The 27,871-nt window shown below is 52.3% G+C and overlaps 10 protein-coding genes across 10 annotated transcripts; 6 read left to right on the forward strand and 4 right to left on the reverse strand.

The window, feature by feature from the left end:
- Positions 1–102: 102 nt before the first annotated feature.
- ATEG_09759 (uncharacterized protein) lies at positions 103–1,853 on the forward strand (the record flags this gene model as incomplete). The annotated part of the gene is made up of 2 exons (XM_001218380.1): positions 103–146; positions 200–1,853. 2 exons carry the CDS (start codon positions 103–105, stop codon positions 1,851–1,853), a joined length of 1,698 nt encoding a protein of 565 aa, XP_001218381.1.
- A 1,149-nt stretch (positions 1,854–3,002) lies between these two features.
- Positions 3,003–6,637, forward strand: pmcC (putative calcium transporting ATPase (Pmc1); the record flags this gene model as incomplete). Its single annotated transcript, XM_001218381.1, has 7 exons — positions 3,003–3,647; positions 3,694–4,124; positions 4,156–4,325; positions 4,378–5,268; positions 5,324–5,724; positions 5,777–5,916; positions 6,004–6,637. The coding sequence occupies 7 exons, from the start codon at positions 3,003–3,005 to the stop codon at positions 6,635–6,637; spliced, it is 3,312 nt and encodes a 1,103-aa protein (XP_001218382.1).
- Positions 6,638–7,542: 905 nt separating this feature from the next.
- Positions 7,543–8,841, forward strand: ATEG_09761 (uncharacterized protein; the record flags this gene model as incomplete). The annotated part of the gene is made up of 1 exon (XM_001218382.1): positions 7,543–8,841. The coding sequence occupies one exon, from the start codon at positions 7,543–7,545 to the stop codon at positions 8,839–8,841; it is 1,299 nt and encodes a 432-aa protein (XP_001218383.1).
- A 555-nt stretch (positions 8,842–9,396) lies between these two features.
- Positions 9,397–10,520, reverse strand: ATEG_09762 (sodium:calcium antiporter; the record flags this gene model as incomplete). The annotated part of the gene is made up of 2 exons (XM_001218383.1): positions 9,397–10,296; positions 10,344–10,520. The coding sequence occupies 2 exons, from the start codon at positions 10,518–10,520 to the stop codon at positions 9,397–9,399; spliced, it is 1,077 nt and encodes a 358-aa protein (XP_001218384.1).
- Positions 10,521–11,934: 1,414 nt separating this feature from the next.
- ATEG_09763 (sugar porter family MFS transporter) lies at positions 11,935–13,664 on the reverse strand (the record flags this gene model as incomplete). Its single annotated transcript, XM_001218384.1, has 7 exons — positions 11,935–12,026; positions 12,074–12,616; positions 12,667–12,702; positions 12,752–12,873; positions 12,919–13,420; positions 13,468–13,540; positions 13,611–13,664. The coding sequence occupies 7 exons, from the start codon at positions 13,662–13,664 to the stop codon at positions 11,935–11,937; spliced, it is 1,422 nt and encodes a 473-aa protein (XP_001218385.1).
- Positions 13,665–14,521: 857 nt separating this feature from the next.
- On the reverse strand, positions 14,522–15,629 carry ATEG_09764 (glycosyltransferase family 34 protein; the record flags this gene model as incomplete). Its single annotated transcript, XM_001218385.1, has 2 exons — positions 14,522–15,221; positions 15,271–15,629. The coding sequence occupies 2 exons, from the start codon at positions 15,627–15,629 to the stop codon at positions 14,522–14,524; spliced, it is 1,059 nt and encodes a 352-aa protein (XP_001218386.1).
- Positions 15,630–16,657: 1,028 nt separating this feature from the next.
- On the reverse strand, positions 16,658–18,345 carry ATEG_09765 (uncharacterized protein; the record flags this gene model as incomplete). The annotated part of the gene is made up of 4 exons (XM_001218386.1): positions 16,658–17,346; positions 17,394–17,750; positions 17,797–18,119; positions 18,167–18,345. 4 exons carry the CDS (start codon positions 18,343–18,345, stop codon positions 16,658–16,660), a joined length of 1,548 nt encoding a protein of 515 aa, XP_001218387.1.
- Positions 18,346–19,206: 861 nt separating this feature from the next.
- On the forward strand, positions 19,207–20,651 carry ATEG_09766 (phosphotransferase family protein; the record flags this gene model as incomplete). Its single annotated transcript, XM_001218387.1, has 2 exons — positions 19,207–20,472; positions 20,535–20,651. 2 exons carry the CDS (start codon positions 19,207–19,209, stop codon positions 20,649–20,651), a joined length of 1,383 nt encoding a protein of 460 aa, XP_001218388.1.
- Positions 20,652–21,348: 697 nt separating this feature from the next.
- On the forward strand, positions 21,349–23,833 carry ATEG_09767 (terpene cyclase/mutase family protein; the record flags this gene model as incomplete). The annotated part of the gene is made up of 7 exons (XM_001218388.1): positions 21,349–21,492; positions 21,564–21,927; positions 21,983–22,079; positions 22,136–22,894; positions 22,982–23,552; positions 23,601–23,674; positions 23,728–23,833. The coding sequence occupies 7 exons, from the start codon at positions 21,349–21,351 to the stop codon at positions 23,831–23,833; spliced, it is 2,115 nt and encodes a 704-aa protein (XP_001218389.1).
- Positions 23,834–24,252: 419 nt separating this feature from the next.
- On the forward strand, positions 24,253–26,747 carry ATEG_09768 (glycoside hydrolase family 95 protein; the record flags this gene model as incomplete). Its single annotated transcript, XM_001218389.1, has 3 exons — positions 24,253–24,734; positions 24,793–25,019; positions 25,066–26,747. The coding sequence occupies 3 exons, from the start codon at positions 24,253–24,255 to the stop codon at positions 26,745–26,747; spliced, it is 2,391 nt and encodes a 796-aa protein (XP_001218390.1).
- Positions 26,748–27,871: the final 1,124 nt, after the last annotated feature.

The raw sequence follows: 27,871 nt of genomic DNA on the forward strand, positions 1-27,871 counted from the left end.
CCGCGCATTATCTCGACCACATCCCCTTATAAATGCAACCTAGGATCCGTATACCAATTAAGCAACTAGACTTTAGAGTTTGTGCATGTGCTACTAGTCATCATGGATCCAGGTACGATAATCACCCTCGTGGATATGTGCTACAGGTATGTTTGATATTCCTGTTTTTGGCCTAAAATAGTGTCCCTGACTCTCTTAGGATTGGTGCCAAGTTGATAGACGTATGCTCGACCTGGAGGCATGCAGAGACTGAGGTGGAGAAACGAGTAATCATTGTCGAGTCCTGCTGGGACCGCACGAAACGACAAGTGGACTTTGTTGTCCGCATCACACCTATCATGGATGCGGACCATTGCCGTGTCATAGACGAGCTGTTAAACCAGCTCTTGCTCAGCCTCTCTATTGCTGTGAATACTCTAGAAGAAGTCGCCCAAAGGCCGTCGCCTTCTCGACCGAAGATCTTCCTCTCTCGGTTCAGATCCAAGGCGGCTTGGGTTTGGCAGAAGGAGGCACTCGACAACGTTGTATCCGAGCTTGAGGCGTGGCAGCGCCGCTTTGACCCCTCGTGGTACCTTCTTATCAAGATCGCAAGCCCAATCTTAGATACTGAGTTGGCAAAGGCAAAAGCTGCAGAGGCAAAAGTGCGTGGGCCTGCAACTGCCGCTAAGACCCCTCTTGCTCTCGCTGCCGGACTGCGAAATGTGCTGTCACCCTCTAAAGAACAAACCAGATCGCTTTTCCTACCGGAGATGCAGATGGAGTGGGCTGATATACCCTTCTCAGATGCCAGAGCAGGCAGACGACAAGACGCAAGGGGAGACAAGTGGTATATTGTTGACACCATCGAGGTCGGAGACGCGACACGAGTAAGCTCTATTGCCCGAGACGTGCGTGTTCTCGCGGCGAAGCTTGCACAAGCCGATCCTTTGGCCTTTGGCCTTCTGAACTGCAAAGGGGTTGTCGCAGTTCCACGACCGGACATAGCGTCTGCCGTAGCCCAGCAGTTCGGCGAAAGCTTGGAGCCTCCTACCTCCGCCCCGCCTCGCCTTCTCTCACCATCGCCAGGCCAGAGAGAATATTCTCAATTCCAAATTATCTTCCGCTCGCCGCAAGATATAGAAAAATTGCGGTCCCTACGCCAATTGCTGCTCGACTCAGACGATGACATCTCATTATCCCGAAAAATCAATATATCGCGTGAACTTGGAAAAGCTGTAAACTACGTTCATACCTTTGCATTTGTCCACAAGAACATTCGCCCCGAGTCGGTACTCTGCTTCGAGATGCCACAGTCCAAGTACAACCATTCTGTTCTCGTCGGCTTTGATGCCTTCCGCGCAGCAGACGCCGGCACGCTGATGGAAGGAGACATGACCTGGGCTCGCAATGTCTACCGCCACCCGAACCGACAAGGTACAGACCCCTCCGAAAAATACAACATGCGCCACGACATCTACAGTCTGGGCGTCTGTCTACTCGAAATCGGCCTCTGGAAATCCTTTGTGAAGTACGAAGACCCACCTGAAGCGTCATTCAATTCTCCCTCTGCTCCGCAGTCCAAGTTCGGCGAACCATATTACGATTTCATTGCGTGGTGTCAGAGAAAAAGTCCGATATCCTCGTTCAACGATCTAGCGTGGCAGCTCAAGAACTTCCTGGTTGAGCAGGCATCTACGAGGCTGGCACAGCGCATGGGTGATAAATACGCGCAAGTGGTGGTTTCGTGCTTGACGTGTTTGGATGCCGACAACGAAAGCTTTGGAGACTTGGAGACTGAAGACGTCGACGACGACGTCATCGGTGTGAGGTTCATAGAAAATATTATGAAGGTATTAGACAGGATCTCGCTGTGAAGGGAGTTGGACTTCATATATAAACGTCGCCAACGAACTAGATGATGTCAAGCGGAGGGAGGCTGCGGCGAGGGTGTCGACAGCTGTAAAGCTGCTGGACTTCAGATAGGAATAGGCTGATTTAGGACCGGTCCCGGTTGCAGCGCCTGTTGGTACATCGTCGAACTGGACTTGGCTAATAGGTTTGTTGTTGAAAGAGTGGGTGGTGCGCACATGGAGAGTGTTGTTGTATCCTGGGTTGTATAGAGTGCTTTCGAGAAGTATGCTCTTTTCGCAGGTGTCAGCGTGGAACACGGCTTGGATGTTCTTCGCCTGCTCCCTTGCACAAGTAACAATGAGCCCACCAAGGCTATATGGATCAAGATGACCATGGTGAGAGAATGCAATGGACAGGGTGACCGTCCTCATGAGTAAGCTTTACGTCTTATATCGTGACATTAGCCTATATAGATGCAGCCTAATACCCACGGTATGACGGTCAGACTCTCCGAGACTTGCACTGATATGGCGCCTGTTGAGATATATTACACCTTATTATGGCTTCATTGATAAGAGCGTAGATTGATAACCATGCAGGGCCACATTACAGCTGGCCAAGAGCGCCTCTCAAAATGATTGCAAGATCGATGATCTAGTTTTCTAATTCCGTGCGTCATGTCCTGATCAATTCTACCGAGAACTAATCTTTGGTCAGTACCCTCGCCACCGACACTGCTATTAAATCCAACGGATCTAGACCCCATTATTGGCAGCAGCATAATGTTTCTAATGTACATCCTAAGAAATGAAGTGTTGACGTAGCAGCCAGTTAACCTTCGCGGTAGAAGTTGGGTGACCCAAACAATGCACCATGTGCCAAGGGGGGCTGTGTAAGGCGCCATGGGCAAATAGATCGTTATGGATGGCCAACATCAACATCTTGATTCTGTAACCAGGTTACCACTCGTTATGGATCTTTCAGGTGTCGGGAGTCGCTACGTAGTCATTTCGAACGGCTACCTCAAAAGGTATACATTGCCACAGTTGGTGACAGGCTAGCGTAGAAACATATCTGGTTACGGTTTCCGTTATATATAAGTCACGGTCGAAACCAGATATGGACATATGGTAACAAGACCACTCCAATGATGGCTTGCTTGATCAGTACAAATGGCCAAGCCTAGCATACCACGCTACACCAACGAGTCTCTGCCCGAAGTACTGGCCCCAGACCCCCAAGATGAGAAAGGAGACCACATAACCGACAACAAATTCGCCTTCACTCCCGGCCAGTTGAATAAGCTCCTGAATCCGAAATCGCTCGATGCTTTCCATGCTGTGGGAGGCCTCCACGGCCTAGAGTACGGGCTGCAAACCGATTTAACGGCGGGATTATCAGCGGATGAGACTACACTGCTGGGTTATGCCACCTTTGCGCAGGTCCACGAAATTGGTGGATCAAACAAGAAGGGCTTTCCAGAATATTTCACAGGCGCTTCTGTGTCCCTACCGCGGGCGCCGTCACCGCCGTTCTCAGATAGAAGACGGGTATTTGGGCGTAACGTCGTCCCCGCCGCCAGAAGAAAGAGTTTCCTGAGACTCCTTTGGGATGCCTACAACGACAAAATCCTGATTCTCCTGACCATTGCAGCTGTCGTGTCGTTGTCCCTTGGCATATATGAAGCAGTGAGTGGGCAGTCTCAGGTAGACTGGATTGAGGGGGTTGCCGTGTGCATTGCTATCGTGATAGTAGTTGGGGCCACGGCAGGGAATGACTGGCAGAAAGCGAAACAGTTTGCGAAGTTGAACAGACGGGTAATTTATATGCGGATCGCGTCATGGCATGTACTGACCTCTACAGAAATCCGATCGCCAAGTGAAAGTGGTACGCTCCGGGAAGACCGACCTGGTGCACATCAGCGAATTAACCGTGGGGGACGTTGTGCATCTGGAGGCTGGGGACTCTGCTCCCTGCGACGGCGTGGTTATAACAAACCATGGAATCAAGTGCGACGAATCGTCAACAACCGGCGAGTCGGACCAGGTTGAGAAAGTCAGTGGGACTGAAGCGTGGGATAGTCTCAGCAGTGGCGGACCGTCGGAGGAGCTGGACCCTTTTATTATATCCGGCAGCAAGGTCCTCGAGGGACTGGGCACATACCTGGTCACCAGCGTCGGAACCCATTCAACGTATGGCAAAATATTAAGCGCCTTGGGAAGCGACTCTGAGCCCACCCCGCTGCAAGTAAAGCTGGGTCGGCTGGCAAACTGGATAGGATGGTTTGGATTGAGGTATGCGAGGCTAACTGACATCCTCGTCAAGGCCAGACGCTGATACAAAGGGAACCAGCGCGGCTCTGCTGTTATTCGCCGTCCTCTTCATCCGCTTTTTGGTACAGCTCCAAGGAAATGACGCCACGCCTGCGGAGAAAGGCCAGGAATTCATGGACATCTTAATCGTAGCAGTCACAGTCATCGTTGTTGCAATACCTGGTATGGAAGAAAGTTTCCGGATTTGGAGTAAATCCACTAACGATGTCTTCAGAGGGCCTCCCACTTGCCGTGACGTTAGCATTAGCATTTGCAACGGCTCGGATGCTGAAGGAGAACAACCTCGTACGGCTGCTTCGGGCTTGCGAGACAATGGGAAACGCTACTGTTATATGCTCGGATAAGACAGGAACGCTGACAGAGAACAAGATGACCGTAGTGGCCGGCTTGTTCGGCACTCATGAGCTGTTTGGGGAGCGGCCCGCCAGTCCCCTTCCACACAGAGATACAGCCACCGTTGCGGAAACTTTGCAGAAGTTAACAGGGGCCTTTACGGAACTTCTTCGCGCAAGTGTCATTCGCAACTCTACTGCATTTGAGGTTCAAAATGAGGATGGAATGGCTTTCAGTGGAAACAAGACGGAGGTAGCTCTCCTTCAGTTCGCGAAGAGACACCTTGGAATGACAAGCCTCGCCCAAGAGCAAGCAAACATGCAGTTAGTCCATGTGTACCCTTTTGATTCTGCTCGCAAAGCTATGGCGGTGGTGTATAGGACTCCCACTGGGTATCGGTTGCTGGTGAAGGGAGCTGCCGAGCTTGTACTTCGGTCTTCCACAGGACTGGTCTTGGCACCGAAGGCTGAGCCAAGTGCAGACACGATTGAAAAAGCACGCATGCGAGAGGAAGATCGCCAGGTAATCTCCGACACGATTGCCATGTTCGCTGAAACGGGCCTGCGCACCATAGCCGTGGCCTATCGGGATTTCCACCTCTGGCCTCCTGCAAAACACAACGGCCTGGAAGACAACGCGAAGGGCTTCGAAACGGTTGTCAATGATCTGACATGGATTGGGGTATTTGGCATTCAGGACCCGCTAAGGCCGGAAGTTGCAGAAGCAATTCGAACATGTCGTGCAGCTGGAATCCAGGTGAAGATGGTTACTGGTTGGTGCTTTGGCCAAACGCTGCTCATTCCGCCTGAGATGCTCACATAGAACAGGTGACAATGTTGGCACCGCTCGAGCAATCGCCACGTCATGCGGCATAACATCTGAAGACGGGGTGATCATGGAAGGATCTGTCTTTCGGAAACTGGGAGATGGCGAATTAGACAACGTCCTTCCACGGCTCCAGGTCCTGGCGCGCTCATCTCCAGAGGACAAACGGGTTCTGGTTGAGCGTCTACGACATCTTGGAGAAATTGTGGCTGTCACTGGCGATGGGACCAATGATGGACCAGCTCTGAAATCGGCGGACGTGGGTTTCTCGATGGGAATGAGTGGTACCGACGTGGCCAGAGAAGCCAGCTCGATAGTCCTTCTCGACGACAACTTCAAGTCAATTGTTACTGCGATTGCCTGGGGACGTTCGGTTAACGATGCTGTCGCCAAGTTCCTGCAGGTATACCTTTGATGACAGGATACCCTAAACGATCGCTGCTGACACCACACAGTTCCAGATCACCGTGAATATCACCGCTGTCTTGATCACGGTAGTGACAGCCATTTACAGTGATGAGAATGAAAGCGTTTTCAAGGCGATTCAGTTGCTATGGCTGAATTTAATTATGGATACTTTTGCTGCATTAGCTTTGTGAGTATTAGCGATGCATTTGACAACCTCGACCTCTGGAAGAGAACGTGAAGAACGTTATATCTCATTCTAATCTCCTATCCTTAGAGCAACGGATCCGCCTACAGCGGGCATCTTAAATCGTCCCCCGACCCCTAGGAATGCTCCGCTGTTCACTACCACAATGTGGAAGATGATACTGGGTCAATCCATATACAAGCTCGGGCTCTGCTTCACCCTCTATTTTGCAGGAGGTAGGATCCTTGACCTGAATACCGAAGACTACACGGAACGGCTCCAACTCGACACCATTATCTTCAACACTTTTGTCTGGATGCAAATATTCAACGAACTCAACTGCCGCCGCCTCGACAACAAGTTCAACATCTTCGAGGGGATACAGAGGAACTACTGGTTCTTTGCGATTAATGCCGTGATGGTGGGAGGCCAGATCCTGATCATATTCGTCGGAGGGGCTGCCTTTCATGTCACTAGACTTGATGGGCCACAGTGGGCAATATGCATAATATGTGGATTCATTTGTATCCCTTGGGCTGGGATCTTAAAGTTCATTCCCGACAGGTTTGTTGGCAGCCTTCTAGGCGCGGCCGCGAAGGCAACTAAAGCACTTGTTTTGCCGGTAAAAATGGCATACTCTTTTGCCTGGCGAGTTATCATCCGTCGCCCTGGATTTTTCCGGATCACCTCTGGTTCAGGAGCCCAAACACGCGGTAGTGCTTAGCTGTGACTGCCGTCTTATTGCATTATGACCCTCGCTTCCTTGCAACCTTGGCCTGGATATCCGACTTGGCAAAAGCCGGCTCGAAAGCGTCGGCTTGCCGACGGGATATATTTCGAAATCATTACCTTGTTATATTATGATCCGATGAGGTCGAGACCCTGTCTAGCCTTTCATAAGCCATGATTCGAAGTTCTCTACACTATATAACACCGTCTGTTTTGGCGTGATGGTGAAACAGAATGTTGTCTGGTCCATCCTCGTCGAATTTCGGCCACGCCCAAGATACGAGTGTAAGTCGGGTAAACGGCAACCGAAGTGCCTGACAGACGTTAGCCGACAGAAGCTATGTGGATCATCGTGGATCAATCTGGCCGTGCTTGATGGTCTTGACCCATATATAACCGGTTGCTGCTCGATCTATAAAAAAGCTGTTGCCACGCGGGTTATGATGTTTTACATGGGCCAGATTGATAGCGGGTATGCTCGGCTGTGCGCGGATGTCGTCGGCAATTCTCGCTTACACTAGCCACAACGCCGTTCCTTTCCGAGGACCCTGTGGCTGATGCTTGAAATTATGCACTTTCATTGGCCAATTTCATACAGCGCTCGGCGTTGTGGCTGAAGCAGCCTACTATCAAGCGAGTCTTGTATAAAAATTTCTCCATCGCGGAAAAGAATGGATCTGTCGCGACCACAACAGAAGCACGTCAAGGTGACAGTCTCGCCTGATAGTGGAACGGTGGATGATAGCACGTAAGAGAATAGAAAAACACGATGAAAAAACCGGTCCTGGGGCGAGTGGCTCCACTGCACGGGGCTATATGTATAGTCCACTATCCCTCAACATGAAGCCATACAGCCTGAAGCAAGATAAAAACACAACTCCCTGACTGCGGTGGGTCAGAATGGACCATCATCCGGAGGATCGCGACAAATACCCCTCCATCAGCGATGACACCAGCGACGAATATGAAGACTCCGACGAGACCGCCGACCACCTCGACTCGCTCGAGCTGAACCGCATCAACACCTACCGACTGCAGCAGAAGACGACCGTCGGGTCGACGCGAGGCCCCCTCCCCCGAGACGAATGGCTGCCCATGGGAGCGGGCAAGGACTATCCGCCTCTCCTTCCGGACCCGGAGACCTACGTGGTGGAATTCGACGGCGCCGATGACCCCCTACACCCGTACAACTGGTCGATGCTACGGCGGATCGCGCTGGTGTGCATCCTAGTCTACGGCACCTTCGCAGGATCCTTCACCAGTGCCGTCTTCTCCGCGGCCATCTCCTCCGTCAGTGAGGAATTCCACATCAGCCAGGAGGTAGGCTCCCTAGGTGTGACATTATACGTCCTCGGGTTCGCCGCCGGCCCAACCATCTGGGCCCCGGCATCCGAACTCATCGGCCGGCGCTGGCCACTGTGCATCGGCCTCTTCGGCTGCGGCGTCTTCACGATCGCCTGCGCAACAGCAAAGGACGTGCAGACGATCATGCTAACCCGCTTCTTCGCGGGGCTGTTCGCCGCCAGCCCCATCTCCATCGTGCCCGCCGTGTTTGCGGATCTATTCAACAACACACAGCGGGGCATCGTCATGTCGATCTTCTGCATGGCGGTGTTTATCGGGCCGTTCGCGGCGCCCTTTGTAGGCGGCTTCATCGCCATCAGCTCGCTCGGCTGGCGCTGGATCATGTACATATCGACCATCATGGTGTTCCTCGGGTTCCTCCTGGTTCTATTCTTCCTGGACGAGACGTATGCGCCCGTCATTCTTGTCCGCAAGGCGGCTACCCTGCGCCGCCAGACACGTAACTGGGGCATCCATGCCAAGCAGGACGAGGTCGAAGTCGAGCTGAAGGAGCTACTGCGGAATAACTTCGGGCGGCCGATCAAGATGCTCATCACGGAGCCGATCCTGCTGCTCGTCTCGCTGTATATCTCGTTTATCTACGGGCTGATCTATGCGCTGCTGGGCGCGTACCCGGTTGTTTTCCAGGGCGTATATGGGATGAACATGGGCGTGGGCGGACTGGCCTTCGTCGGGCTGATACTGGGCGAGCTGCTCGGGGGTGTTTTCATCCTCATGCTGCAGGGGTCGTATGCGCGCAAGCTGGCCGCGAATGGGGACAGACCCATCCCCGAATGGCGTCTTCCACCGGCCATTGTGGGCGCTGTCGCCTTTACCGGGGGGATGTTTTGGTAAGTTCATTGAACCAAGGGACAGGTGTATGAACGTGGCTGACGGTTGCAGGTTCGGGTGGACTGGATACACGTCTTCGATCCACTGGATTGCGCCCATGGCGTCTGGCTTGCTGACCGGGTTCGGGATCTTCTGCATCTTTCTCCAATGCTTCAACTATATCGTTGACTGCTATCCCACACTGTGAGTCTATTCTCGATGTTATGAACACGACGCATGCTAACGGAACAGGGCTGCATCGACAATCGCCGCAAACACTATCCTCCGCTCCGCGATAGGATGCTCGTTCCCCCTGTTCTCGAAACAGATGATGGAGAACCTCGGGGTGCAGTGGGCCGGCACGATGCTAGGCTGCATCGCCGCCATCATGATTCCGATTCCGGTCGGGTTCATGATCTACGGGCCGTGGCTGCGGGGGAAGAGCAAGCTGGCCTGTTCGCCGATTTACGACGTGGAGAAGAAGACTTACGACGTATGAGTGCATTGTGATGATTTTTAGCGGATACCATGCATAGACAGCGGAGCAATTCATTTCTATTTTTGACGATCTTGGCGTAGCTATCTTCTATACACGGTGAACTCGCAGACGAGGAAGGCTGCGTAGGCGATGAGGAGGACTGCGCCCATCCACCGGCCCAGATCTAGAAATACGACTGCCGCCAGTAGTGCAGCAGATACCCAGACCGATATGAGTTCGAACAGAGTCATGTAATCTGACATGTTCCCACTGACCTCACCAGAGAGCGCTACAACACCCACACACAGCGTGAGTAGAAAGATGTTGCTGCCCGCCGTGTTTGCGACCACGATACCGCTGTGTCCACGCACACCGCTCATGATAGCGATGAGTTTCTCAGGGATAGTCGTCGCGATGGACAAAATTGTAAACCCGACAACAGTTCCAGACAGATGCAGCGAGTCTGCGATTGCGCTGGCACTTTGAGCCAGAATATACCCCGACAGCGAGAGCGCAACGAGCCCGATGACCAGATGCACGAGATGATAAGCCAAGGACGGTGCATGCCGTCCCTCAACCGGAGACGGTAGCTGATCCCCCAGCAGCCGCGATGTCTCCGAGGGGTGTATCCTCGACTCAACATCGTCGCTGTCACTGTCGCTGTCACTGTCGTTATCGCTGTCCGACAACTCCGGCGCATCGACAACCCCGCGGTAAATCGCGAACCCAATGGAAAAAAGGTATATCGCGAAGGTCGCGACGAGAATACCCCCCGTCACGCGGTTCAGCTTTCCCCCCCAGGTCAATCCAGCCGACATGGTTGTCAGTCCCAGGAGGATAGCGGTGTAAGACCGCGCGCTGCGGTCGAATTGCATGCGTCCGGGATGGACGAGCAGACCTAGCGAGAAGGCACCGAGAATGTTGGAAATGGTCGAGCCCATGACGTTTCCCAGGGCCAGGGAGCCGCGCTTTTGCAGGACCGCCGCGATTACCACGGCGAGCTAGATGATATTAGTATATAATTTCCATGTATGTCATTGAGGCATACCTCTTCGTATTCTGCGCCCGCGGTGAGTAGCGCGATGAGAGTCTGCGAGATTCCCAAACGCCGCGCCAGGAGGGCTGTATGGTCGATGAACTTGTCGGCGCCATAGTCGAGGACGAAGACCCCTGCGATCAGACAGGCGCTGTTGTAGCAGAGGGTGTTCCAGTTTATGGACGGCATGGTGATGGACTTTTAGTGCGAGTAGAGGGATAGGAATGATGCTGAGTCGTCATCTCCATTTATGGAGAAAGCTTAAAAGTCAACCTCGCTTAAAGTTCTTTGCCGCAGAGCATCACGAATACTTCTGGGTTGCACTGGCGTTTCTATCGTGGACTCTGGTAGCAGTCGTTCGTTCTGGAGAATTACTCCGTCTACCAGAGGGATACTGATCGGTGGCATTTTATAGGTGACGTCACCTCGTTGGCCCAGGGACGATTGGAATGGTCACATTTTAGACGCGATCTACGGTGATAAAATGCTCTCAAATATCGTATAAATCGATATCGTTTGTTTCATGCCCCCAAACCCAGGCTTCGCGATTGTAACTCCGGCCTCCAGAGGCCTGGGGTTCGCGTTTGCCCGTCATCTTCTAGCGCATACCGATCTGCCCGTGGTAGCAACCGCCCGAAGAAACTGCGATGAGCTGCGAAACAAGCTGCTTAAGAGCGTGAACAGTGTCTCCAAGGCTGAGGACAGACTACGCATATTTAAAGTCGACGTAACCGGTACGTTAAACCATTCACAGCTCGATTGCACGGAAGACTAAGACCTCCAGACGAATCAACAATATCATCCATGGCCTCCCAAATCCAACACTCACTACCAAACACACCACTGCGACTCGCAATCACCGTCCCAGGGATCCTACATGTAGAAAAATCTCCCTCCCAAATCGACGCATCCCTCGCCCTGGACAGCTTCCGCGTCAACACTCTCGGCCCAATGCTCCTAATGAAACACCTCTCCCCCTTCCTCCCGACCAAATCCTCATCCCCATTCGAACCTCATCAGCTGGATACAAACGGAGGCGAAAGGAGTATGCACCTCCCGTCCCATTCAATCTACGCCATGATGGCCGCGCGCGTGGGCTCCATCTCCGACAACGGCACCGGCGGCTGGTATTCCTACCGGGCGAGCAAGGCGGCTGTCTTCCAGCTGGCGAAGACGTTGGACTTGTATTTGCGGACGCGGAGTAGGGACCGGGCGGTGGCGGCTGCGATGCATCCTGGGACTGTGCGGACGGAGTTTACCAGGGAGTACTGGTCTGGACGGGAGATGTTGCGGCCGGAGGAGGCGGCGGAGAGGTTGTTGGGGGTATTGTGTGGGATGGGAGCTGGGGATCAGGAGGGACGGGGGAGGTGTTGGGATTGGAAAGGGAGAAGAGGTTTTGCCTTGATGCTCTGTTCAATTGGTATAACTGACTGCAGATGAATGAAGCTTGGGTTCGGTATAGTGCAAGAGGACTTATCCATGAGGGGTGAAACTGCATTCGATGTGCTCGATATACTCACTGAAGGAATGTAGGGCTATTGTGCAAAACTCTCGAGCTAGACACTCATACAGATCCGTATAACATCCAGTCCAATTTCTACAATTAAGCATGGTGCTCACCCTTGGCATGTACATTCTCGACATTCTCCTCCGTCGTCCGATCTTTGTTGAAGATGGTCGCCTTGGATTCAAAGACTGCGACACGTTAGCACGACCCAAAGCTCTATAAAGGCACAACTCACCCTCCTCCATCTCCTCCAACGACTTCCCAGTCGTCTCCTTAATAAACAACCAGGCATACACAACCAGCGCCCAGTTAAAGATGCAAAACATCAGGAACGTCTTCCACCCCAGGTTATCCACTGCATGCGGCGTCGCCTGCGAGAAGACAAAATTGAATAGCCACTGCGTCGCCGTGCCGACGGCAATCCCCATCTCGCGGATGCGCGTGGGAAAGATCTCGCTCATGTACAGCCAGGGCACCGGGCCCCACGACATGTTGTACATGCCCGCCTCGAGGTACACCATCGCTATGGAGGCGATCGCGGGCGAGGAGATGGACGTGGCGTTGGGGTCTGGCGGGAAGACCTTGCTCAAAATGGCCACGATGAGCATCAGCGAGCCCATCATGAACGCGCCGCAGATCAGCGACCACTTCCGACCGACGCGCTCGACCAGGAAGACGACGAAAATGAAGCAGGCGACGACCTTGATTACGCCGAAGAAGCCGCTGATCAGGAGGCTGTCGTTGCCGGCGCCGACGGCTTTGAAGATCTGAGGGGCATCTTTACTGTGTTAGTGGTAGGACCCGTATAAGAGATCAGAATGTACATACAGTACGCGAGTGAGGTGTTGCCGGTCAATTGCACACCTGGTTGTGTTAGCCGACATATGCATCTTGGGGGAGAGGGCATGCATACCAATCTGGATCGTAATGGTGATGAACATGCGGTACATGTTTGCCGGCATGCGCAGCTCTTTCCACGTCACGCCTTCAGTCGCGCGCAGTTCTGCTTCGATGCCATCAAGAATCTCCGCCATCCTATACCCGTCAGTATATGACTGCCACTCCACTCAAGGTACATACTCAGCGCGCACTTCGTCCGTCTCCTCGCCGCCACGGATCCAAACCAGCGACTCCATCGCCTCGGCATGCCGGCCCTTCTTCGCCAGCCACCGCACACTCTCCTTCAAAAACAACATGCCGATCCCGAGTATGCCCCCCGGCACCAGCTGCAGACCGATGGGAATCTGCCACTGCCGATCAATCGATGGAACATGCTTCTCCACACCGTAGTCGACCCAGTAGGAGGTCATGACCCCCAGGGTGAAGAAGAACTGGAACATGCTACCGAGCATCCCACGGATCTCCTTGGGGGCCATTTCCGCGCTGAACATGGGCACCATGACGGTCGCCATGCCGACGCCAACGCCGCTGATAACGCGGGCGGCGTAGAAGGCGCCGATGGAGTGGGTGGGCGCGACCTGGATGATGGCGCCGATGCAGAAGATCAAAGACGCCAGCGCGATCGACCAGCGGCGGCCGAAGCGCGCGGTGAACGGCCATGCGAAGAAACAGGAGAAGAAAGCTAGCGGTGTTAGCGGCGGTCGTCCCGAGCGGTCTCGTGTTACCTACCTCCCGCCTGCAACAGACTGTTCGAGTTGGAGCTGATGGTGGATTTCTGCTTCGCGGTGTATCGGAAATGGTTCTGGAACGACTCCAGCGTAAGAATGCCGCCCAATGATGCCAGTGTCGTAGGCAAAGAGGAACGAGCCCACGCAGCACAGGGCGACCATGTACACGGCGCGGATGTTGCCCAGCGTCTTGCCCATGGTGACGACGGTCAATTCAGAGACAGGGACTGAGTGTTGTGAACAGAAAGATCCCAGCTAAGCAGCTGCCACGACGTCCTTTGTACTCCCTTGTGCGGGGAACGCGGCGGGTGAAGTCATCTGAGCCATGTGGTCAACACGGCCGCGATCCTGGTCTGGATGAATGACAGGAGACCTTACTAAAATAACACCATTGTGCGAGGCGGGCGTGATAGGGCCGCTGGCACGGCTGGTCCGGGGGAGGCCAGGGTCATGGGGGGATCGCTTGGATCAATCACGCCGGATGGGCTCTGGTTACAGCTGCTGGGGTTGCATTAGCGGCCCAAGCCAACGCTATGGGCGGTGGGAGCGGTGCTGATTCGTGTGCAGTCGAGCCGGGCTGTTAGTGTTGAGTTTGATGTGATGACGGCGGAGATCCTTCCAGTCCACTAGCTGAGGCTGCTGCCCGCGGGTCAAGAAGCTGTTGACTCTTCCTGTCGGCTCTCGCGTATCGGCTATTGTCTCTGGATGTGGCTTGATTGCTAGTTTGATGTGTCCAATGTGGATGTGGACTAGTATAGGGGGTACGCGATGCAGGCGATGAGCACACAAGCCAAGGCTGCGATGGCGACATCGATCAGCTAATGATTTTGATGCATTTCCATATCCACCTCATTTTCTTTGTTCTCTTCGTCTGACTTTGCACGGATACGAGCGATGTCACATTTCCCACATCGTATATGATGTTGCGCTGTACTTCCGCAAACGGCACCATCCGACTCGGAGTATGCAAGATACAATGCTACATATTTCTATTATTCATGCAATATACTACCTATATAACCAAACACAAAGCTAAACTATCTACATGATGATGCTCAATCAAAATGCAACACGGCTCTCAAATCCTCAATCCGCTGCCGCAGCAAGTCCATATTATCCGCCTCCTCATAGAGCGCCCTCTTCAGCTCGCGTACACCCTCTTCAACCTGCTCCCGACCCTTCAGCGCCGGTGACCTGAGCTTCTCCTCGGTCGCTTTAATCCACTGCTTAGCTGTGCGCACCTGGTTCCAGAAGTCCGCCGTCTTCGTATAGTACTCGGTCTCCTCCAGCGGCACCCGCCATTTCTCAGGCGTGTATTCCACAATGTCCAGCCACTTGGACATATGGCTCCAGCGCTCCTCTTCCAGCCCTGGAAAGTGCACGAGCAGGTTACCTCGTTTGCCCTCGTAGGCGTGGTGCCACTCGTACGTGTTGATCCACGGCCGCGGCAAGTAGATGACCCCGTCCTTGTAGCCGCGCTGGTCGGGCCCGCCCTCTGTCTTGTTCAGCACGCGCGCCATGGCTTCCTGGTCGGCGGAGCGGCCGAGATCGATATCGGGCTTGTACAGCGGGTGGCCAAGGGTCTCGACGAGCATGCTGATCGTCCACGGGTGCACGTGCAAGAAGACGATGCCCGTGTTGAGGCCGTTCTGGTCTTTCGCTGTGACAACGTGCACGTCTGTGATGTCGGGTGGCGGGAGGAAGATCTCCACGGGGATGTCGTCGTTGAGGATGATCGAGTCGCCGTCGACCCACCTGGATATCCGTGTCAGTGTTATCCTCTTCTCCGTGCGACAGAGCTTACATGAACCACTCAGCCCGCTCGGCAGACGGCTTGGTCAACTCCTGGACAACCAGCGAGAGCAAGTAACTCGGTTTGTTCCAGAAGCCGACCGAGATGTCCTCGCGCAGGACGTACATCGGGTATCCCCAGCGGTTCGCGTGGCGCTGGTGGCTGCGCAGGGCGCGCTCGTACAGCAAGTTCCTCTTGCCGTACAGCATGCTCACTTTGGCGACGCGGCCGGAGCCTGTGCCTGGAGTGTTGGGCTGCCATGTGTCTGTCTGCAAGTAGCGCGAGCTGACCCAGAAGATGAACAGGAGCAGCGAGACTCCTAGGACGATGGATAGCGGGCGTCGGTGGAAGGACTGCCGGAGCGCAATCATGCTGCTGGCACTATCGGGGGAGCGTGTGTATTCATTGTCAGGGATCTCGTGGCCGTGGAGAGGATAATAAGACCAGTGGACCATCGATTGAGGCCTTCCCTCCGCTGATTACGTCGGGATTCTAGATAGTGCTTGTCGTGGCTTGGAGGTGGATCGGGTTGTTGGTATGCCGCATCCGGACAGTCTGTTTCCGGCCTCACTGCAAAGCACTTGTTCCAGACTTTACCGTCTTCTTTGGATTTCTTTATATTTCGAGGGAGTCTGTACTTTATTAAGGTTCAGACCTGCTGTTGCTGTTCGGGATATCTGGTCCTATCGCCATATTGCTGCTATACCATCAGCGGATTCCCCTCCATGGATAAGATTCAGCAGATTGTCTTCAGTCGCATTCGTCGTACATGACACGCCAGTTAAAAATAGTCTGACATTGTCTAACATCACTCTATCAAGCATATGGCTCTATCATTAATCATAACAGTTCCGGACAATTCGTCTGGATCGTGTCCATAGTCTAGCATAACCTGTGCTTCCAATGTGCAATGTCCAATTTCAACCAATGACGCCAGCTAAACGCATATCAACGAATGCACACAATCGTCCGTCCTCCATCCCAAGTAATGCGCTTTCGGATCGTCATCTTGAAAATTCCATGTTTTGTGTCGGTTTCCTCGTTATCTTCTTTCAGCAGACACGCAGAAGGTGCGTAGATCAGGGCCTCGCCGGTTCGAAGACTTGAAATGAGATAGAACCCATCGTTTGCATCGCCGTTACTTCCATCACGCTTTTTGTCAACAGGGACATGCTTTTGAATAGTCCGGTACCACTCGGGACTCGAGAACCGATGGATGACTGTGACCGAACATAAATCGATCAGGCAAGGAGATATTGTTGGCTCCTGGGTCGAAATTATGGTCCGTACGCCGAAATGCCGCTGCTGTCGGATGATGTTTAGGAACGTCTCTGTCAACTCCTTTGCTGCCGCGGTGTTTGTCATATACTGTGCCATGGTTAACAAGAGAGCAAGTAATTCAGACATAAATAGCCGGTACCTTATGCGCTTCATCCGCAACAATCATCTTCCCTCTAGCCGAGTGAGAGTACAGGAACAGATCGATGGCAATTCTGAACAGAATGCACGCCGTATTCGCGTCGACAAACGGACACGACAAATCCAGAATAGTCACTCCCCCATCAATAAAGTAATCTTTGTCGTTCCTCCCACTGAGGTCAAGGTACGAATCCAGCAAATCCAGCCGCTGATACAGGAAAGGAGTCTGGGCGCGGTCCAGACGCAATGAATCCAGTCGTGCGCGGAATTTCGCATAGTCGAAGTGCCCACCACTCTCGATTGCCATTTCACGCAGGACCCGGATGACTTGGGCCATGTACAGCGGCATCGAGTCGTTCTTTCCCATGGACATGAGAGACAGCATCATGCTGATGTTGAGATGACGCGGCTGCAGCTGGAAAGGGCGCACCTCCACGTTTGGAATCTGAGAGTACATTCTTCCCAGATTGTGAAAGTTCGTTGGCGACACTAAGACGCGCACGGGGATGGGCTGTTGGCGGGAGGCGTATTGGGGCATGATCGATGCGAGGAAGGCCGCCTCACTAGGCTGAGAGCTGATGTTTGAGCTGTACTCGTTAAAATTGAGCACCAGGGTTGAGACGGCCTTTTTCAGGTTTCCCAGTGCAGGAAATGTCAAGGAGCAGTTCTCTGTCGCCACTGTTAGACTATGATGATACCGGCCGGTCTGAACTCACCTATGATGCAGGACGTTGTATGCGATTTCCCACTTCCCTGAAGGCCACAGATAAATGCCGAGAATGGAATGTTCGCGTTGAGCATTACGCGAGGGTCCGAAACGGCCTTGGATTCTCGGGTATCTAGCTGGCCAAGCAGAGCAGATTGCGACGGCATTCTGTGTCCCAGGTTCTCTGCAGACGGGGTAACCAGAATGGCGTGCTCCAGGTTCCTCGGTGCGTCTCTGGGTGGTCCTTCTTCCGTGGGATCGGTGTTGAGGAACTGGAGTTGGTCCTCGAGAGAAGGCATAGTCGAGCTGGTTGTAGAGGGAGTTTCTGGAAGGTCGCCATCCTGAACAGCCAGATGTTCCTTGAACTCTGTTTCTTGTCAGAACGATCAGCGCAGATATTGAGCCTAGCATACCTTTGAGAATGACGTTTTCTAGCTGCTCTGATTGCCCGTAGCCTTCGTCGCTGTCCGTGTGAGTGATTGTGAAGCTATCGCGCTCGTCGTCTGAGGAAAAGTCGATCAAGTCTTTCAAGTCTCCGTTTGCCTCCTGAGGCTGGATACTCCCAACTCGAGATGGCCCAGAGTGCTGGTCTGTAGTAGGCGTGGTATTTAACGCAGAGCTAGATTTCAGACTCACTCCGGCGGCCTTTCGCGATGGTGGAGATTGCTTCACAGCTGGGGTTGACACTTGCTTCTTGCCATCCTTCTTGCCCTTACTCTCGAGATGATCCGAATATCTGGGTGGATCATCAGCGGGACCACACAATATGCAGGAATTACCTACGTATTCACTATGTCGTTGATGGACTGTTGTTTGTTTGGGTGCTCCGCCAGGAACCTTGCCTTGATGGCCTTTCTATCGATCTGCTTGTTTTGTTTATAGGCAGAGTCGATCATGGCGCGGATCTGTTTCTTGAGATCAGAACCCGCTTTGGCTTTGTTCTTTGACTTTTTCTTCGACATGGTGATCTGAGCGGATCCTTTGAGCTGTTCAGAAGACAGATGTGTTTGTACGCATGATGCCAGATGGACGTATAAGTTGGAATTTCTGGTCGTGGTGGTCTAGGCAGTCACGTGGCGGCGCAGTTACAGACTGCGCCGATAGACATGGCCAGAATCACTCCATTAGTTGGAAGAAAACAAAAGAAAACAAGTGAGCTTCCAGTGGGGAACTGCAAGTTTGCATCAATTGGACCATTGACTCTTTCCATACGAGTCAGTTGACACGTTGTATAGATTCGTTGGTCCATAAACCATGACAACTTGCAGGAAGGCTGAGTATTATTAAGAGAAATGTCGACGATCATCCCTATTCTATCTCGACATGGTGGACGTCCTGATGCCCAAGACTGGCGTTGTTCGGGGATATATATCCAACACCAGCATTGGGCCCCTGATCTGCTTGACTTTTATGACGGGCTTCATACACGTCATCAACCTGCATGAGATCTAGAGGTCTCATACAATGACGTTAGAGTATTCTTGAGTAAGTGTAATCAAATGAAAAGATACTGACGATGAGGATGAGTGTCAGTGGTGAGATGTAACTAACTATGTGCATAGGGGTGACATAATATGACGGATTAACTAACTAAGCAGTATTTTCTGATTTTCGAAATATGCATCTTATGCAATGCGCCTTTCCCTTTCCGGAACGACATCTCTACGGTACTTTCTATAGAATGTAACTTCGCCTGCGAAATGAGAATTTCAAAGATACTGCTAATAACGACCAGTATTTGACTACTGCAGACTCTTGGTTTGCGCCAGTTAGAAGGCTAGATAAAGCATCACTGTATTCATGGACAGCCGCACGACATCAACATGAACGAAAACTCGCACACTGCTCAAGAAATCTGCGCGTTTGCCAACCGATATCGCAAGCGTGATGGCGGCAAAGTGGTTTCCATGCATTATGATCCTTTTACGGTCAAAGCACGACTGCACTGGGATGATGGCGGAAGAGATTGGCTCATCCGATTCACATTCTCTGGCCGGTCTTCCTTCATCGATGAGAAAGTCCAGAACGAGGCGGTGGCTATGAAATTCGTGGCCCTCAAGACGCCGATTCCTATCCCCCGAGTCATTGCATACGGGACAGCGGCGGACAATCCTACTGGACTGGGCCCCTTCATCATCATGACCTGGGTTGACGGCAGGAAGATGTCCGATGTGCTTTGGAACACGCCGGGCCGGAATCTCCAGGAGACCCGCGCAACACGAGAAATGCTCTATGGTCAAATGGCGGACATATTGCTAGAATTGTGGAAACTCAACTTCGATCGCATTGGGAGTCTTGTACAAGCCGAAATCACCCGCACCTTCTCCGCAAACCGCCGGCCGTCCTCACAGGGTATCAGCGAGCTATCAAGAGTCTGGGATCTGAGTGATCATATCAGGCCATCCAGGATTTATCACAGCGCGGTCGATTACGTCTACTCTCTGCTGGAGTTACAGTCAATACGATTGGAGCGACAACAGACCATTATGGGTGACACGGCTTCCTATCGAGAGCAATATGCAGCACGGCACTTGTTGAAAGCAATCGCACTGAGCTTTGTCTCCCGAGCGGACAATTATGGACCTTTCAAGCTCTTTGCAGAAGGTCTGAAACCCGAACACGTACTCGTGGATGACTCTCTCCAGGTCACAGGGGTGACGAACTGGGAGTTCTGCTACTCGGGGCCTGTCCAGTTTGCGGGTAGTATGCCAGACTGGCTCCTTCCGCTGGCTCCGCACACATATATCAAACAAAGAGGCCTCCCTGCCTTTCTGCAGTCCTATATTACGGAAGCCAGTGCTTTTCTGGAAGTGTTGAAGAAGAGGGAAGACGGAGGAGCACACGATGGCGATCGTCTTTCCGTGCGTATGCGACAGTCGATCCAAGATAACAGTGCATGGTTCAATCTAGCTTGCCGCTCGGTCACAGGCCTCGATATTATATATTGGAACCTCTTAGATGAATACTGCTGGGGTCCGAGAATATCGATTGCGGAGAGAGCATCTCTCATAACAAATACAGGGCTGCTCAAAAGGCCTGATATTACTGCCCACCCGAACAATGGTGGTGCAAAGAAAGAGTCGCGCAGGGTGAGTAATCTCCATGATTGGGACTCACTGCTTATTGCTAATCCGCAATCTTCGACAAATAGGAGTCTATCTTTGAAACGAGAGGCCCACCTGTTCTGGCAACTGTGTCGGGATACATGAGACGCGGTGTGTATAGACGTGGCAAAAGTGGCGCAGGTCGCGATTACAATGCGAGGTAGTGGTGCTATATCGGAGGACATGCCACGTTTCTTTCCAATTTCAAGAAGTGCCAATACTTGATCATTGATCGCCTGCAATTAATGAAGCCGACTTGGAAAAGAGGAATTACCCAACCACGAACCAGATCTTTCTCTTGAAACATGTAGTTTGCTCCGTATCTTGAAATAGTAACAGAAAAGAAAAAGATGCAATCATACAGACCTTATTGTTACAAGCCTAGCGCATCGAATCCACTATTTGCAGTAGTTAACTAACTAGTTAGAACAAACCGCTGACGCAGCATGGCGTAGTCAGTGCATGAGTTGAAGGTGGAGCCGATATAGGATGGAGAGATTGGGATAGGCGCCGCACGGAGACTAGAAGTACCAAGACACAACACTAGTACGGAATAGCCGTTTCTTTCTGGTGCGGCGCAGCACTTCAGGGCCAATAATGTGGCAAGAAGCTGCTGCTTACATCCCTTAGAAGACCCGAGTGACCCTAACGCACGGAGCCTGGGGACAGATGGACAGGCAGCAGAAGGAACTGCGCTAAGGCTGCCCATGAACCTCAGAGGAATGCGGTGAATGTGCATCGTTGTTTGTAAGATCGTTGAAATTTAACTAGGTAGGAGATTGAAATCGAGAGAATCCTACCAAGATAACCTGCCCTATTCGTGATACAGTGTTTGTTCATCTTAGGCAAATCTAGCGCGGCATGGCGACTATCCCCCAAACCCAACCCACCCGGTGGCGCCTCCATCTTAACGAAGGTGCTCATCATTGGCGATATGTCGACGAAGATGAGGCCACTCGTCGCCCGCAGTCGGCTGCTGAGAAGTACTTTCTGGGGCTCCCTACAGTATGACAAAACACATAAGCTGCCTACACTGAGGCGTGTGGCGCTGGTACATTTGTCGCTGACCGAATTAGGACCTGCCTATTTTACCTGAGGCGTCAACTTTCCATGAATCAGCTCGCAACGGCTTTCGCTTCTATCAACAGCTCCAGCTTGCTGACGGCCACTGGGGCTGCGGATACGGCGGTCCCAGTTTCCTCCTTGCTGGTCTTGTGATTGCCATGTATATCACAGACACCGACATCCCAGAAGAATGGAGGATTGAAATCATTCGATATTTGAACAGTACTGTCAACTCTGACGGAGGTTGGGGACTGCATTCTGCCGGTCACTCTACCGTGTTCGCGACGACGCTCTACTACGTCAATTTGCGCATTCTTGGGGTCGAGGCGTCCCATCCACTAGCGACCCGGGCAAGGGAATGCCTCCATAGGCTTGGTATGTTTCTATTCACCCACAATGCAATACCTAAACGGAGACTGACTGCTTCAAGGAGGTCCGACGGGCATCCCTCAATGGGGAAAGGTATGGTTATCGTTGCTGAATCTGTACGAATGGAGCGGAGTCAACCCTATCCCGCCCGAGCTTTGGTATGCATCCCACGGATTATGCGTTTCAATAAAGAGGCTGATTTCGGTGGCTATAGGCTTCTCCCAGATTGGGTCCCCTTTCACCCATGGCGCTGGTGGATTCAATGTCGCGTTGTATACCTTCCAGTTTCATACCTATATGGAGAGAAGGTTCAAAAGCCGGTGAATAAGCTTCTTCTGAACATCCGAGACGAGATATACAGACAGAAGTATGAAGAGATCGATTTCACTCGCTATTTGAATCATGTCTCGCCATCTGACCTGATGAAACCGTTGTCATTGGCGTTAAGAACAGCAAATGCCCTTCTCCGCGGCTGGGAGTATTTTCTAAGGCCGACGTGGATTTCCCGCTGGGCGGCGCAAAGAGTGTGCGCGTTGATTAAACGCGAAGACGAGAACACGTCCTACAACTGCCTGGCACCAGTTAATAAAGCATTCCATATGGTCTCTGTGTGGCATCAAGAAGGCAAAGACAGCGAGAGGATGAGGCGCCACAGAGAAACGATTTCTACGTACATGTGGAAAGAAGCCGACGGTCTGACCTGCAGTGGAACGAACGGCGTACAGCTCTGGGACACCGCATTTAGTATCCAAGCCGCCGTTGAATCTGGCCTGGCCAAGGAGGAAGAATTCCGACCAGCTCTAGAGAAGGCCCTGGAATTCCTCGAAACCTCGCAACTGCGTGATAATCTGGACGACCCATACCGTCAGCCAAGGAAGGGTGGATGGCCATTCAGCACAAAAGACAACGGGTACATTGTTTCAGACTGCGCCGCCGAAGGCCTCAAGTCAACCTTATTGCTGCAAGAGCAATGGTGAGTTTCCACCCGAAGAGCTGATAGCTACCTACACATGCTCACCACCGATAGTAGTGGCTTCCCTAAACGTATTAGCGATGACAGGTTACAGGACTGCGTGGACACTCTCCTTCTCATGCAGAACCAAGATGGAGGCTTTAGCAGCTATGAGAACACGCGCTCTAGCGAACTCCTCGAGCACCTCAACGCATCAGAAATTTTCGATCGCATTATGGTCGAGTATTCGTACCCGGAATGCACTACGGCAGTCGTGACTGCGTTGTCACTCTTCCAGCGCTATTTCCCCACCTACAGATCTGCTGATATCGGGCGGGTTATTCACCGCGCTGTCGACTATATCGAGGCATCTCAGCGACCAGATGGCAGCTGGTATGGCTCGTGGGGTATATGCTTTACCTACGCCATCATGTTTGCTGTGCAGAGTTTAGAGGTAGTCGGTCAGACATGGCAGACTAGTGAACGGGTGCGACGCGCCTGCAAGTTCTTGCTTGACAAGCAGAAGGCTGACGGTGGCTGGGGTGAGCATTACACGTCGTGCGAAAAGCAGATCTATGTGCAGCACGAACAGAGCCAGGTAGTTAACACTGCCTGGGCCTGCCTGGCGTTGATGTATGCCAGGTGTCCGGAAAAGCAGGCCATCGAAAAAGGCCTGAAGGTATGACGCATCCCATGTAGGCCCGGCTGTTGCTGACTTGCTGTACAGTTGATCATGACCCGACAGCAGGCAAATGGTGAATGGTATCAAGAGGACGTAGAGGGAGTCTTCAACAACACCTGGTAGGTTGTTGGGTCCGAAAGTGGTTGAGCTGCTTACTGACTATCCATTGCAGCATGATTGCATATCCGAACTACAAACTTTACTTCACTGTCTGGGCTCTGGGCAGATACGAGACAATATACCTGCCAATGCTTGCTCAGCTCCGGGCTATGGAATGACGGATAATTCTTGCGATATACCTACCTGGAGGCACAAAGGCTATGTATCCTTCTAAGACATGCATTTCTCTCCCCCAGGTCCCCACAACTTATACTTAACCCACCGGAGGAACTCAGGGCTACCTGTAATTGCTATAGGATGCGGTAAAAGCACCCTGTTGAATCAGCCGGGATCGACAGGAGCAGACACGATGGACAAATTAGCCCGTGAATGATCTCCAAGGATAATCCCAAATTCTTCCGTGCCCGACGACATGATTCGCAGGGCGGCTAAAAGCAAGCCAGGAGACGCAGATTTAGTGTAGCACTAATGCTTCAGAGTCGCATTTGTCCGGTGGAGAATATAGTCTTCTAATATAAAGCTCTCGTCCCCGCACCTGTAAATCATACCAACATCGCCCACGACCCTTCTACAGAACATGGTGTCTCCTGGTCAGCACATATTTCTCGCCCTCGTGGCGTGGGCGTCAACCGTCCAGGCTGCGCTGGATCCGTCGAGGTACACTTGGTACGAGAGTCCAGCCTCCGACTACGCCGGATCGCTCCCTATCGGCAATGGCAGACTGGGAGCTACTGTATGGGGAACCGCCGTGGAGAAGATCACTTTGAATGAGAATTCCATTTGGAGCGGGCCTTTTCAAGATCGGGTGAATCCTAATGCGTACGATGGTTTCACCCAGGCCCGCTCACTTCTTGAGAAAGGCGATATGACCGGCGCTGGCGAGGTCACTCTCAGAGACATGGCCAGCATTCCGACGTCCCCGCGAGAGTATCACCCGCTTGGGGTGCTGCATTTGGATTTTAATCATGATGTGAATCTCATGACCAACTATCGGAGGTCTCTCGACTTGTACAGTGGAAACGCAGTCGTTGAGTATGATTATAACGGAGTCAGATACAGGTAGGCTCTCGCTATTCACGCCAATGAAAGACATAGCTAACGACAGCTAATTTGGCAGTCGGGAGTATATTGCGAGTGCTCCGGCAGGCGTCATTGCTATTAGAGTCACAGCTAGCGAGCCGGGTAACCTCACCGTAGCATGTTCGCTGGCCCGAGATCGTTATGTCATTGATAATTCGGCTTCTTCACCAAATGAAACCGGTATCCTGCGCCTGATGGCCAATACAGGGGATATGGAGGACCCGATCCAGTTCATATCAGAGGCACGAATCATCGGCCATGGAGGTCAGTTGTATATGAGCACTCCAAAGAACTATCTGACATTTTCAAGGCCGTGTCGTCAGCAACAGCACAACAGTGGTTGTCCGTGACGCTACATCGGTAGAGATATTCTTCGACGCCGAGACCTCATATAGGTACCCTGATGAAGACAAACGGGAGGCCGAAATGGATCGCAAACTATCCACTGCCATGGGCCGAGGATACAATGCCGTCAAAACAGCAGCAGTGGCTGATCATTTAAGCCTGGCCCGCCGAGTGAATATCAAGCTGGGCTCCTCAGGCTCTGCCGGCCAGCTTCCCACCGATACTCGACTCAAAAACTACAAAGACAACCCAGACAGCGACCCGGAACTCGCCACTCTAATGTTCAACTTCGGCCGCCATTCACTCATAGCGTCATCTCGGCAGTCTGGATCGCCGGGCCTACCAGCCAACCTGCAAGGCATCTGGAATCAAGACTATTCGCCAGCTTGGGGTGGTAAATATACTGTCGATGTAAACCTCGAGATGAACTATTGGCCCGCGGAAGTAACCAACCTGGCCGATACATTTGATCCCTTCATGGACCTCATGGACACCGTGGTTCCTCATGGGATTGACGTCGCCAAACGCATGTACCAATGCGATAACGGAGGATATGTTTTACACCATAACACTGATTTATGGGGAGATGCTGCACCCGTTGATAACGGTACTACATGGACAATGTGGCCGATGGGGAGTGCATGGCTGTCAGAAAACCTCATGCAGCATTATCGCTTCACGCAAAATAAGGAGGTTCTTCGCGAGCGGATATGGCCTCTCCTGAAGAGCGCCGCCCAGTTTTACTACTGTTATCTGTTCGAATTTGACGGATACTTCAGCTCCGGTCCATCGATCTCGCCTGAGAATGCATTTATTGTCCCATCGGATATGAGTGTTGCCGGCAAGTCAGAAGGAATTGACATCTCCCCTACCATGGACAATGCGTTGCTCTACGAGCTCTTCAATTCGGTTATTGAGACCGCGGATATCCTTGAGATTACCGGAGAGGAGGTGGATAAAGCAAAAGAATATCTAGCCAAGATAAAACCTCCCCAGATCGGCTCTGACGGTCAGATACTGGAGTGGCGGAGAGAGTACCAAGAGACCGAACCGGGCCATAGACACATGAGCCCAATCGTCGGCCTTTACCCTGGGTCGCAACTGACACCGCTCGTTAACCAAACACTGGCGGACGCCGCCAAAGTCCTTCTTGACAGACGGATCGACCACGGTAGTGGTAGTACGGGGTGGTCCCGTACCTGGACAATGTCTTTATACGCCCGGTTGCTTGACGGCGACGCAGTATGGAAGCATGCGAAAGTATTTCTCCAGACATATCCTAGCGTCAATCTGTGGAATACAGACAGCGGTCCCGGCAGTGCGTTCCAGATTGATGGGAACTTTGGCTTCACTGCTGGGATTGCAGAGATGCTACTGCAAAGTCACCAGGTGGTACACCTTCTGCCAGCTTTGCCTTCAGCCGTGCCCACTGGCCATGTCTCAGGATTGGTAGCCCGAGGAAACTTCGTGGTCGATATTCAGTGGGTTGAGGGCAGTCTTACCCAAGCCACGGTCAAGTCGCGGAGTGGTGGTCAACTGTCTCTTCGAGTTCAGGATGGCAAGGCGTTTACCGTCAATGGCGAGGAATACACCGAGCCCATTTCGACGTCTGCTGGGAAGTCGTACAAGATTATGCTTGTTTCTTAGTGCAGGGGAGAGCCCTGTGACAAATATCTGGTGTAATTGGACTAGTCCTTGATTAAGTGGGCGTATCAATCCAAGGATGAGATGCTGTTGGGGCTCTGATCGCTACGCTAGAAGACCAAAGCCATTCCTGTCCAACGTACCACCATCCGACAGCATCCATCTGATCTCTATAACCCCCATTCAACAACTGCGCACCCTGCTGAGCAGCTTCTAGTGTGCTGATGACGATTGCTAACTGGTATTGCTATTAGCGGCGTGGACACATATGTTTTAGCTGGAAAGTACTCACGACAGACCTAGCGTGCGTGGAGCTTTCGACAGTCGTCTTATAAACCTTGCGGAGTACTTCCCTTTACGCGGCCGATTTGGCCCGTCCCATCCCAAAGGCCGTCACATACACTGAACTCTCCGTGATCCTGTCTTCTTCTCGGGGAGGCCACAGTTCCCTCCCAATGCGCGAGAAACCGATAATGTATCTAGGGCTGGTCAATATTTTCCAAGCTGGCAGTATTTCATGAGAATGGACTTGCATTTCACGGGTCCTGGTGTCGTAGAAAATTTGTTCTGTCTCCTCCTTGTCGAAAGTGAACCCCTTGAGCCTGATCTGCCTGCAGTCACACACGCATTTTGTTAATTCTAGTTTACTTAACGATGTACATTCAGAGTAAGGAACGTACTCAAGAGTCCTGGTCAACTGAGTGTGGATATTGGCCTCATCCTCTGATGTCAGTGAGGCGCCTATATCAACGACACTGTTTCCAGGCACCTTCGACATCGCTATCATGCGTATATACCCCCCAGCCAATGGGTCGCTTTCACACTGAGTAAGCTGATCCCTCGCGATGTAGGTTGGAAATGCGCGGGGCTGAATATCGAGGCAAGATTGCAGGGCATCTGCCTCGTCACGGTAACACCGTTCAGCTATTTCTCGTGATCTATCTACCCATTGAAGTTCCATTCGTGTGATTCTCAATCTACCTTCGATGAGCTTGGAAGCAAAGGAGGTTGTGGGCTGGGCGACTTACTCAAAGCGGGCTTTCACGATGACGCGATCGTCATTCTTCGAGGATCTCGCTTCAAATACCACCCAATATTCATTGACATATCGGTCAGACAGCTCTGAG

The sequence above is a fragment of the Aspergillus terreus genome, genomic scaffold (genome assembly GCF_000149615.1).
Source record: "Aspergillus terreus NIH2624 scaffold_15 genomic scaffold, whole genome shotgun sequence".
Taxonomy (NCBI): domain Eukaryota; kingdom Fungi; phylum Ascomycota; class Eurotiomycetes; order Eurotiales; family Aspergillaceae; genus Aspergillus; species Aspergillus terreus.